The sequence below is a fragment of the Oncorhynchus mykiss genome, chromosome 20 (genome assembly GCF_057628025.1).
Source record: "Oncorhynchus mykiss isolate SJ-2025 chromosome 20, ASM5762802v1, whole genome shotgun sequence".
NCBI lineage: Eukaryota > Metazoa > Chordata > Actinopteri > Salmoniformes > Salmonidae > Oncorhynchus > Oncorhynchus mykiss.
In genome coordinates this window covers 35,339,349-35,352,446 of record NC_143041.1, presented here as the reverse complement: position 1 = coordinate 35,352,446, position 13,098 = coordinate 35,339,349, and the positions used below count along the sequence as shown (strand labels likewise).

At 43.4% G+C, this 13,098-nt stretch overlaps 1 protein-coding gene across 32 annotated transcripts in view; it reads left to right on the top strand.

The window, feature by feature from the left end:
- The window catches only part of LOC110498787 (neurexin-1a), a 560,879-nt gene that overhangs the window by 224,264 nt on the left and 323,517 nt on the right, over positions 1–13,098 (top strand). For all 32 annotated transcript variants that reach the window (XM_036956170.2, XM_090212981.1, XM_090212979.1 and 29 more), the window contains 2 exons: positions 822–952; positions 1,124–1,376. In XM_036956170.2, coding sequence (XP_036812065.1) covers positions 822–952; positions 1,124–1,376 — 384 coding nt within the window. The remainder of the gene's footprint in view (positions 1–821; positions 953–1,123; positions 1,377–13,098) is intronic.

Here is a 13,098-nt window from a genome sequence, read left to right as displayed (position 1 = left end):
GACAGCGAGAGAGGGTGACAGCGAGAGAGAGGGCGAGAGCGAGAGAGAGAGAGAGGAGCGAGAGAATCAAGCTTCAGTTCGTTAATCACTCTGAAAAGATGGCCAAGATGGGGTTTGTTGTTTGTTGTTTGGTTCGGCTCTGAAAATGATAGAGGGTGTGAGGGGGCGCCCATTTTTCTCTCTTTTCTTTAGCCCCTCTGTTATTCTTTTATGACCGCTGCTGTATAGATAAAGGAGATTTACAATGGGGGAAGTACAAGGAGAATAGAACGGAGAGTTACTTCTATGGGATCACAGATTCCTAATTGGCCTCGGCTTGCAGTCCTCTATATGACTTAACTGCTTCATGAACCACAGACCTGGGTTCAAATACTATAAAGAAATACTTTATCTGTGCTTGATTGAGTTTGCTTGGCTTAATGGAATTAATAAGAGAGTCGAAAAAGTGCAAACCCGGCTAGAGCGAAAGCATTTTAAATATTTTGAGTAGTATTTGAAGCCAGGTATGTTTAACATTCATTCCAGAAGAAGAATATCCTAACCCTGTAATTAAACTTCTTGCTCCATCTGTATTAAACCATTTTGTAATTAATCAGGTTTTTATTGGTGTTTTTGCAGCTGTAGTAGGAGTTTTATTCTGTTCCGTTGACGTGAATAACATACAGTATATTAACAGTTGTTTATTGATTGATGTGTGTTACATTCAGGATCCATCTTGTCCATAATAACGAATCAACTGAATTGAAATGGAATTGAGTCCATCCCCCAACACTTCATCCTCCCCAAATACTTACACCAACCCTCTCCCCGTCTCCACCCAGGTACCATCTCCATCAACACCCAGCGCCAGGCCTACACGGCCCCAGGAGAGAGTGAGATCCTGGACCTGGATGATAACCTGTACCTGGGAGGACTACCAGAGAATAAACTAGGCCTGGTCTTCCCCACAGAAGTACGTTATGATAGGATTGGATTTCAGTATTGTAAAGGGGGGTATATACCCGTTTAGGTTGAGTTTCTGAAAGATCAAACAATACATTTCTGTTACATTATCACACAAAAGTCTGTGCACTTTCATTTCTGTTAGTCATTTTATTAACCAATGTTTAATCCACTTCTTCAGGTGTGGACGGCTCTCCTGAACTATGGCTACGTGGGCTGCATCCGGGACCTGTTCATCGATGGCCAGAGTAAAGATGTCCGCCGCATGGCCGAGGTTCAGAAGGCTACCGGAGTCAAACCATCCTGCTCTAAAGAGCCGCCCAAGCAGTGCCTGTCAAACCCCTGTCAGAATAACGGTGTCTGCCGGGAGGGATGGAACCGTTACGTCTGTGACTGCTCAGGGACGGGATACCTGGGACGCTCCTGTGAGAGGGGTAAGACATCAGGTTTTAAACAGTTTTGCTCTGTATTTCATCTGTTTCTGGTTTTGTTGCATGGCTATTGGTAAAGAGTTTTGTGACTCTTGTGATAGACGTTAGACACATTCCGTGTTTTTAGTGATTGGTTGATTGGTTAGTTGCTGGAAGTTGAGATTGAGATCAAGATCAAGATTGTTTACACAGTTCTGACAATGCTTGTGTAAAAATAAAATATTGTTCTCTGTATTCTAGTGCTGACTAGTTTGTTGAAAGATCTCTGAATTCTAGTGCTGACTAGTTTGTTGAAAGATCTCTGTATTCTAGTGCTGACTAGTTTGTTGAAAGATCTCTGTATTCTAGTGCTGACTAGTTTGTTGAAAGATCTCTGTATTCTAGTGCTGACTAGTTTGTTGAAAGATCTCTGTATTCTAGTGCTGACTAGTTTTTTTAAAGGTCTCTGTAGCGTAGAGCTGACTAGTTTGCTAAAAGATCTCTGAAGTGTAGCGCTGACTAGTTTGTTGAAAGGTCTCTGTAGCATAGCGCTGACTAGTTTGTTGAAAGGTCGCTGTAGCGTAGCGCTGACTAGTTTGTTGAAAGGTCTCTGTAGCGTAGCGCTGACTAGTTTGTTGAAAGATCTCTGTGACTAGTTTGTTGAAAGGTCTCTGTAGCGTAGCGCTGACTAGTTTGTTGAAAGGTCGCTGTAGCGTAGTGCTGACTAGTTTGTTGAAAGATCTCTGTATTCTAGTGCTGACTAGTTTGTTGAAAGATCTCTGTATTCTAGTGCTGACTAGTTTGTTGAAAGATCTCTGTATTCTGGTGCTGACTAGTTTTTTGAAAGATCTTTGTATTCTGGTGCTGACTAGTTTTTTGAAAGGTCTCTGTAGCGTAGAGCTGACTAGTTTGTTGAAAGATCTCTGAAGCGTAGCGCTGACTAGTTTGTTGAAAGATCTCTGTGGCGTAGCGCTGACTAGTTTGTTGAAAGGTCTCTGTAGCATAGCGCTGACTAGTTTGTTGAAAGGTCGCTGTAGCGTAGCGCTTACTAGTTTGTTGAAAGGTCTCTGTAACGTAGCGCTGACTATTTTGTTGAAAGATCTCTGTGACTACTTTGTTGAAAGGTCTCTGTAGCGTAGCGCTGACTAGTTTGTTGAAAGGTCTCTGTAGCGTAGTGCTGACTAGTTTGTTGAAAGATCTCTGTATTCTAGTTCTGACTAGTTTGCTTAAAGATCTGTATTCTGGTGCTGACTAGTTTGTTGAAAGATCTCTGTGACTAGTTTGTTGAAAGATCTCTGTAGCGTAGCACTGACTAGTTTGTTGAAAGATCTCTGTAGCGTAGCGCTGACTAGTTTGTTGAAAGGTCTCTGTAGCATAGCGGTGACTAGTTTGTTGAAAGGTCGCTGTAGCATAGCGCTGACTAGTTTGTTGAAAGGTCTCTGTAGCGTAGCGCTGACTAGTTTTTTGAAAGGTCTCTGTAGCGTAGCGCTGACTAGTTTGTTGAAAGGTCTCTGTAGCGTAGCGCTGACTAGTTTGTTGAAAGGTCTCTGTAGCGTAGCGCTGATTAGTTTTTTGAAAGGTCTCTGTAGCGTAGCGCTGACTAGTTTGTTGAAAGGTCTCTGTAGCGTAGCGCTGACTAGTTTGTTGAAAGGTCTCTGTAGCATAGCGCTGACTAATTTGTTGAAAGGTCTCTGTGACTAGTTTGTTGAAAGGTCTCTGTAGCGTAGCGCTGACTAGTTTGTTGAAAGATCTCTGTGACTATTTTGTTGAAAGGTCTCTGTATCGTAGCGCTGACTAGTTTGCTGGGTGTGTTTATTTCTATATTCTGCTGGACTCCAAGTTGTTTGGTGGGTGTGTGTACACTTCCCTCAGGACGTCAGTTTACATTCAGGTTATGAACGTAGATCCCTTCTCTCACTAGCCTTACTTTACCCCGCTGTGCACTGTCCTGTGGAGGAAAAAAGAAGCAGGTGTGGGATTTAGAGGTGGTGGAGAAAGGAGAATTGAGGGGAGGAGGGCATCAGAATGAAATGTGAATACAATTGACATCAAAGGCTGCATTAAAAGAGAAGGGCTTTAAGCCGTTCATTACACACGCTGCAGATTTGGGATGCTTTGTCAAAGGAGAGAGAGGAGACACCACCTCCCTGCTTCTGTGTGTGTGTGCCTGTGTGTGTATAGTGGACACTCTGGGCTGCATGGTACTGTCAGTTGGACTATTTAATAGCAGGGCATAAGTTACCAACTCCAAGAATGCAAACAACATAATGTGAATCCTAAATATATATGTTGGGGATGAGGATGAAGAGTGAGAGAGATAGAGAAGCTGACTGATGCCCTTCACATGAAAAGGTTTTCACTAACAGTCAGGAATCGTTTCTTCAAAAATATGATTAAGATAAGATTTATTTTCAATAAATAGATGAATACAAAACACAGCAGCATTAAAAGACTAAGACCAAGAATAAAATAAACTATCTATCTGCCTCTGGCACTCTCCCACCAACATTAAACACATGTAGCTCACTAGGTCGATTACTTTGGAGGAGCCTACAATTAGCAATTAGCCAACCTGTGCTGATATTCAAATGTTGCTCACACACATTCAATGAAAGGCAATTAACTGGTTAAAATGAAATGGTGGTAGAAAACAGGGCCATAAACACAAATAAACACATAAAATACACATTTAGCACAATCAGGCTTAAGAGAGGATATGTTCACATCATTACAGAAAGAAAGAAAGAAAGAAAGAAAGAAAGAAAGAAAGAAAGAAAGAAAGAAAGAAAGAAAGAAAGAAAGAAAAAGAGGTGGAGGAAAGAGAGAACGAGAGCCAGAGAGCGAGAGACATAGTGTCATAGAGAGAGAGAGAGATAATGAGGGAATGAGGGGCATAGCTACAGTGATGGCAAAGGAGGTTGGTGGCATCTTAATTGGGGAGGACGGGCTCATAGTAATGGCTGGAACAGAATCAGTGGAATGCTATGAGACTCACCAAACACGTGGTATCCATGTGGTTAATACTATTCCATTTATTCCATTCCAGACATTATTATGAGCCGTCCTCCCCTAGCAGCCTCCTGTGAGTGAAAGTATAGGCCTCCTAAACTGCACTGTAAAATGGCTGTCTTCCCCTGCTAACAATTTGGCTCATTAAACCACTCACTCATGACCGGACTCCGAGTGGAATATCATCTCTCTCCCTCCTCTTCCTCCCTCCTATCTGAGGTGTAGAGAGCAGGGGAACTATTAGTAGGTAGAGGGAGAGAGAGAAAATGAGAGTTTGAGAGTCTCCAAGGATGCCCCTTTGCTGTGAATAAGACATATAGTACCAGTCAAAAGTGTGGACACACCTACTCATTCAAAGGTTTTTCTTTATTTTACTATTTTCTGCATTGTTGAATAATAGTGAACACATCAAAATTATGAAATAACACATATGGAATCATCTACTGTAGTAACCAAAAAAGTGTTAAACAAGAGTGTGCAAAGCTGTCATCAAGGTGTCTACTTTGAGGAATCTAAAATATACGTTGATTTGGTTACAACATGATTCCATGTGTGTTATTTCATCGTTTTGATGTCTTCATAAATATTCTACAATGTAGAAAATAGTAAAAATAAAGAAAAACCCTTGAATGAGTAGGTGTATCCAAACGTTTGACTGGTACTGTATATGTAATTAGCATAAAGATTTGTAGTGCACTGTGTGTTGGTGTTCTGTGTCATATAAAGGAAGATAACCATATTTCATATTGGCAATTCATTTCCAATCACTTGGCATTTCAACCGAGTTAGACATTGATCAAGGAAAAATCATAACCTTGCTTTTTCATTGGAACCCAATATGTATTTAGTCTACAAAATATTGTATGCATTTGTGAAGTGCGTGCGTTTGTAAGCATGCGTGACTGAACGCGTGTGTATGTTTCATTCTGTCACCATGTAATTAGATACTGCTGTCTCTTGTCCCACTCGGCTGCGTCTTGTTTTTACTGGGAGGCGTTGCTGTAATGCCATACTGGCCTGGATGCCTTATCGACAAATGCTGCTGTTTATGACACACACACAGATACAAACACACACACACACGCACACACACACACACATACCGTTTCTGTTTATTATAATTGTGTTGCCTTGCTATCTGCCTCCCGAAACACAGCCCATATAATGCTTTCCCTCCATCTTCCGTGATGCATCATGAATCATTTTAATTCTCCAGTTGTCTACAACATAAAAAAAAACATCCAATCTCCTTCACTACTTAAAGTCTGGGATTTGGAATGCTGTTCAATTGTCATTTTCTCTTTGGGAGCCAGTTTGTTGGAGTCAGTCACACTTTTCCTGTTGTATTTGTAGATGTAAGAAGAAGTGAGATATTTGTAGATTTTGTATATATTTGTGGAAGTAAGTTTCTGTGTTATGAGCTACTGTACTGTACAGGTCCCATTTGTCATTTGTATTTGTAGATGAATTGGGTAGTATGGATTCAGGTTGCTGTGATGTAACCTATTAGTGCCTACTGTACTGCGCAAGCAGCAGAGTTCAGCATGGTCGGTCGCTCACTGTGACTGTCCTGGTTTTGGCCAGTCAGCACTCTGACTGCTCAGAGGCTGTGTAAGTGTGTGTAAGTGTGTGTGTGTGTGTGTGTGTGTGTGTGTGTGTGTGTGTGTGTGTGTGTGTGTGCGTGTGTGTGTCCGTGCGTGCATGCATCTGTCTGTGTTTCCTGTTTCGGCCCAGCGTTGACCTCCTGACCCGTCTGATTGGCTGTAGGCTGATTAGCTACAAGCTGTGACAATCAACATCCTCCTCAGATCACTGGAGCCAATTTGACCGTCTGTTTACAGAGACACTTTACATCAGTAGGAATAAATGGACTTCACACAGTTCGCAATGAGCCAAGCGGCCCAAACTGCTGCATATACCCTAACGCAAGAGAAATTACAACATTTTCCTAGTTATAAGAAATTCATGTTAGCAGGCAATATTAACTAAATATGCAGGTTTAAAAAATGTATACTTGTGTATTGATTTTAAAGAAAGGCATTGATGTTTATGGTTAGGTACATTGGTGCAACGACAGTGCTTTTTTCACAAATGCACTTGTTAAATCATCACCAGTTTGTCGAAGTAGGCTGTGATTCACTGAGAAATTAACAGGCACCGCATCGATTATATGCAAAGCAGGACACGCTAGATAAACTAGTAATATCATCAACCATGTGTAGTTAACTAGCGATTATGTTAAGATTGATTATTTTTATAAGATAAGTTTAATGCTAGATGGCAACTTACCTTGGCTTCTTGCTTCCCTCGCGTAACAGGTAGTCAGCCTGCCACGCAGGCTCCTTGTGGAGTGCAATGTAAGGCAGGTGGTTAGAGTGTTGGACTAGTAACCGGAAGGTTGCAAAAATGAATCCCGGAGCTGACAAGGTAAAAATCTGTAGTTCTGCCCCTGAACGAGGCAGTTAACCCACCGTTCCTAGGCTGTCATTGAAAATAAGAATATGTTCTTAACTGACTTGCCTAGTTAAATAAAGGTGTAAAAAAAAAACTGGGGGCAAATCGGTGTCCAAAAATACCGATTACCGATTGTTATGAAAACTTGAAATCGGCCCTAATTAATTGGCCATTCCGATTAATTGGTCGACCTCTAGTCACTTAGTTTAGTTTGTGATTTTACTCTGTCCATTTGTTGCCTTCACCTCAAACACATGCAGGTGTTTAATCTGAAACACAGCAACATTTTTGTTGCACAGATGTTCAACTTCACTTCTTTTCACCCAATTCTGCAATTGCTCATCCCTACTGCATAAATAGCTGAACAGTTTAAGATTATTTCACAAGAAAACCCACCAAATGGGCAATAAACGCAGATGGAATCGTAAAAAAAATAGCACCATCATGAATGTGTATGTATTGTAAATGTATTCTGTAAGGCCCTACACAGCCTGTACATGTTTCAGCATAGTTCACCACTATTATGACATTGTTTTATTAAATAGTCACCAAATAGCACAGGTCTATACATCCATGTTGGAACAGGCATAGCTGTAACACGGTATGCACACACTGTTCTCTGTGGGCTTCAGAGGCAGAGGACATTCACTCTCTCTCTCTCAGTTTCAGTGAATAGGGTAGTGTGAATGACAGTAGGAGTATTAGGAAATATCACAAATATTAAGAAATACATAATTCAGGAGCTTTTTTGGTGACAGTGGTGGTTATAGGAGAACAAAAAGAGAGAGTGAGAGAGAGAGAACAGAGATAGTGAGTGAGGGGGAAGGAGTGAGAGAAGAGAAGAGAGAGGGGAGGAGACAGCATAGAGGAGAGAGCTGTGAATGTACCCAGTCTGATGATTTCCTCTCCTTGCCTCTCACTCTACGGGTCTAATGTTTCCCATCCCTGCTAATGAGCTGACAGAGAAGGAGGGCACACAGTAGGACGTGAGGGAGGGAGAGAGAGAGAGAGCGAAAGAGAGGTAGAGAGAGGTTAGTCAATGGTAGTACTGGGAATGAGGAATGGAGGAAGGCAGGGAGAGAGAAGGAGATGAGCCCAGGACAGCAACGCAATTAGACCCAACCAAATCATGAGAAAACAAAAATATAATTTCTTGACACATTGGAAGAATTCACAAAAAAACAGAGCAAACTAGAATGCTATTTGGGCCTAAACAGAGAGAGAGAGTACACAGTGGCAGAATACCTGACCACTGTGACTGACCCAAACTTAAGGAAATATGTGACTATGTACAGACTCAGTGAGCATAGTCTTGCTATTGAGAAAGGCCGCCGTAGGCAGACATGGCTCTCAAGAAAAGACAGGCTATGTGCACATTGTCCACAAAATGAGGTGGAAACTGAGCTGCACTTCCTAACCTACTGCCAAATGTATGACCATATTAGAGACACATATTTCCTTCAGATTACACAGATCCACAAATAATTAAAAAAAACAAACCATTTTGATTAACTCCCATATCTACTTGGTGAAATACCACAGTGTGCCGTCACAGCAGCAAGATTTGTGACCTGTTGCCACAAGAAAAGGGAAACCAGTGAAGAACAAACACCATTGTAAATACAACCCATATTTATGTTTAATTTTCTCTTTTTTAATCATTTGCACATCGTTACAACACTGTATATATACATAATATGACATTTGAAATGTCTATTCTTTTTTAACATCTGTGAGTGTAATGTTTACTGTTCATTTTTATTGTTTATTTCACTTTTGTTTATTATCTAGTTCACTTTGCTTTGGCAATGTTAACATATGTTTCCCATGCCAATAAAGCCCTTAAATTGAATTGAATTGAGGGAGAGAGAATATGGGCATAAGGGGTGCAAGTTATTTCCATGTTATGAAGATAAAGAGGTGAGCCAACTTGGATTCATATGTATTCATATGTACTCTTTTGTATTGACTTAATGGAAAACCTGTACACTGTGAAGGGGTTACTGTGAATTTAACAGTAGCTTACAGGCAGCTCGGTGTCAAGTACAGTTCTGTTTTTCATATTACAGTACAGCTACTGTAGTATAAATATGGTAGCAAAGCAAATACCGTTTAAAAACACAAAGTACAATACTGTACATTGGACTATATTATACTGTAAAAAAGTAAATGCTACTGTAATCTAAATTAATGAATGAAGGAAATTCATTGAGGGGTGGGGCTTGTATTTCACAGTATTTTACAGTAATTACAAGCAATTTGTGCAAGCAGGTTTACTGCTAGGTTTACATATTAGAACATATGTAACGGTTTTCTTCTGGTGAGAGAGATGCGGACCAAAATGCAGCGTGGTTATTTTTGTACATCTTTAATAAAGATGAAAATACAACAATCTACAAAACAAGAAACGTGAAAAACCGAAACAGTCCTATCTGGTGCCACAAACACAAAGACAGGAACAATCACCCACAAAACCCAACAATGACTAACACCTGCCTCTGATTGAGAACCATATCAGGCCAAACATAGAAATAGACAAACCAGACACACAACATAGAATGCCCACCCAGCTCACGTCCTGACCAACACTAAAACAAGGAAAACACACAAGAACGATGGTCAGAACGTGACAGTACCCCCCCCCCCCCCCCCAAGATGCGGGTTCCGACCGCACAACCTAAACCTATAGGGGAGGGTCTGGGTGGGCATCTGTCCGCGGTGGCAGCTCTGGCGCTGGACGTGGACCCTACTCCATAATTTTCTTAGTCCACCTCCTTAGCGTCCCTTGAGTGGCGACCCTCGCCGCTAACCTTTGGCCTAGGAACCCTAACAACGGGCCCCACTGGACTGAGGGGCAGCTCCAGACTGAGAGGCAGCTCGGGACTGAGGGGTAGCTCGGGACTGAGGGGTAGCTCGGGACTGAGGGATAGCTCGGGACTGAGGGGTAGCTCGGGACTGAGGGGAAGCTCGGGACTGAGGGGAAGCTCGGGACTGAGGGGGAGCTCGGGACTGAGGGGGAGCTCAGGACTGAGGGGGAGCTCGGGACTGAGGGGGAGCTCAGGACTGAGAGGAAGCTCAGGACTGAGAGGAAGCTCAGGCAGGTTGATGGCTCTGGCAGATCCTGGCTGGCTGGCAGTTCTGGCAGATCCTGGCTGACTGGCAGCTCTGGCAGATCCTGGCTGACTGGCGGATCCTGGCTGATTGGCGGATCCTGGCTGAATGGCGGATCTGGAAGATCCTGGCTGACTGGCGGATCCTGGCAGACTGGCGGATCCTGGCTGACTGACGGCACTGGCAGATCCTGGCTGACTGGCAGTTCTGGCAGATCCTGGCTGACTGGCTGATCCTGGCTGAATGGCGGATCCTGGCTGACTGGCGGCTCCTGGCTGACTGGCGGCACTGGCGGCTCCTGGCTGACTGGGAGCACTGGCGGCTCCTTGCGGACTGGCGGCACTGGCGGCTCCTTGCGGACTGGCGGCACTGGCGGCTCCTTGCGGACTGGCGGCTCCTTGCAGACTGGCGGCACTGGCGGCGCTGGGCAGACTGGCGGCGCTGGGCAGACGGGTGGCTCAGGCGGCGCTGGGCAGACTGGCGACTCTGATGGCGCTGGGCAGTTGGGTAGCTCAGGCGGCGCTGGGCAGACTGGCGACTCTGATGGAGCTGGGCAGACGGGAAGCTCCTGCAACGCTGGAGAGGAAAGCTCTGACAGCGCTGGACTGAGGAGCTCTGGCGCCTCTGGAATGAGGGGCTCTGACGCCTCTGGAATGAGGGGCGGGAGCTCTGGCAGCGCCGGACAGGTGGGAGACTCCGGCTGCGCTGGAGAGGAGGAAGGCTCTGGCAGCACTGGACAGGCGAAAAACTCCGGCAGCGCTGAAGAGGAGGAAGGCTCTGGCAGCGCTGGACTGAGGAGCGGAAGCTCTGGTAGCGCCGAACAGGCGGTAGCACCTGTATTGATGGGACGGCGAAACAGCCTGGTGCGGGGAGCCGGCACTGGTGGTACCGGGCCGGGGACACGCACCTCCGGGTGAGTGCAAGGAACAGGACACACCGGGTTGTGAAGGTGTACTGGAGACCTGGTGTGTATAGCCGGCATCAAATCCCCCGGAACTCCAACACACGTTTCAGGCTGAGTACGAGGAACTGACACAGGTGGCATCGGACAGCTAACACGCTCCTCAGGGCGAATGCCGTGCATACTATGCCAAACCAACAGCTTTCTCTCTACTCTGTCCATGCTTTCTCTCTACTCTGCAATGCAGTAATGTTCTCACAATGCACCATCATTTACGTATGCTTCAATTAAAAATGTACATTTTTTTTTTTTTACTGTTGATAATACGTAGTGTCCATATAAAGTGTCCATATAAATTACAGTTTTCCATTACAGTGTATGTTGAACCCTGATTACACTTCAGTCTGGTCACAGATAGAACAAGGAGCCAGATGTTTCACCGGATGTATAAATCTGAAGCATCCGGTTAGCATTTCCACTCCCAAATATGGAGAGAAGAGGAAGCCCAGTGGCCGGCAGTGGGAGAAGATGGAGCGAGATGGAACTGGGCCGACATTCTGCTGATTTTCTCATTGAAGAAAAGCCCATCTCAATACAGTTTTCTGCCCCCAAACTTAATCTGTTACACATTTTGTTGACCCTTTTCTAAAGTTTCTAAATATTGTGTTGTTTAGAAGGAGTGTAAGGGTGAATTTAGTTATTGCACAAGCACACTTCACAGAGAAGTTGTTCCCTAGCGGAAATATGCAAATACATGCTAGGACGCGCAAATAGAATCTCGCTAGCTCGTTGCTTGGCTCTGTCCACCTGCTTGCTTGTTCTGCCCACTATGCTTATTTTGCTTCCATTGAAAATGACACAGATGATCTATCTTGGGTTAGTTATAAATATATTTGGTCTGATGTTTCACCTCAGCTTTTTCTCTCTTCATATGGCCCTTTCTTCTCTTTCTGTTGCCCTCTCTTCACACCTTTTCTCCGTCTCTCCCTCCCGCTCTCCCCCTCTCCATCTTTGGTATTATGCCATGTGTGTGACTGGCGTCGGCGGTTAGAGCTGTCTAGCTAGAGAGTAGGAGCCGTGGTGCAGACAGACAGAACGGAGGAGCCACCCTGGCACACTGCCAGCTGTTTTGATGTCTCCAGATTGTAGACTGGAGCCTGTGTTTGTGTGTGTGTGACACAGGAGGCTGCTGAGGGGAGGACAGCTGATAATAATGGCTGCGATGGAGTAAATCAAACACATTGCATTTTTGAAAGGATCTGTTGTACACCCGACCGTTGCTGATGTGCAGGAGATAAGGAGTAACAATGAAATGAAAAGGAATTTCTGCACCTTCAGGATCAGTGCACAATTTTCTATTTAATTAGGCTGATCTCTCGTTCGCCAGACCTTCATCAGAGCATACAAATACACAATGGCAAAATGTGTGTGAATGCAATCAGGCATGAGGAGCAACACCTGTGTACAACACAAATGCCAGGAAGCACATCAGCAATCAATTATCTCAGAGAAAGTGTGCCTTGATCAAGGCAGTTAAGGTTCTAAATTTCAGTATATTTTTTACATAATTTTTTACCTAATTCCTTACGTAATTGTACATAAAAATAATAATAATGAAATTAATAAACAAATAAATATATACAGTGCCTTGCGAAAGTATTCGGCCGCCTTGAACTTTGCGACTTTTTACCACATTTCAGGCTTCAAACATAAAGATATAAAACTTTATTTTTTTTGTGAAGAATCAACAACAAGTGGGACACAATCATGAAGTGGAACGACATTTATTGGATATTTCAAACTTTTTTAACAAATCAAAAACTGAAAAATTGGGCGTGCAAAATTATTCTTTATGTTTGAAGCCTGAAATGTGGCAAAAGGTCGCAAAGTTCAAGGGGGGCGAATACTTTCGCAAGGCACTGTATACACTACCGTTCAGAAGTTTGGGGTCACTTAGAAATGTCCTTGTTTTTAAAAAACAACAAAACATTTTTGTCCATTAAAATAACCTTAAATTGATCAGAAATACATTGTAGACATTGTTAATGTTCTAAATGACTAATGTAGCTGGAAACGGCAGTTTTTTTTATGGCATATCTACATACAGTAGACGTACAGAGACCCAATGGCATGTTGTGTTAGCTACTCCAAGTGTATCATTTTAAATGGATAATTTTTTATGAGAAAACCCTTTTCTAATTGTGTTAGCACAGCTGAAAATTGTTGTGCTGATTCAAGAAGCAATAAAACTGACCTTCTTTAGACTAGTTG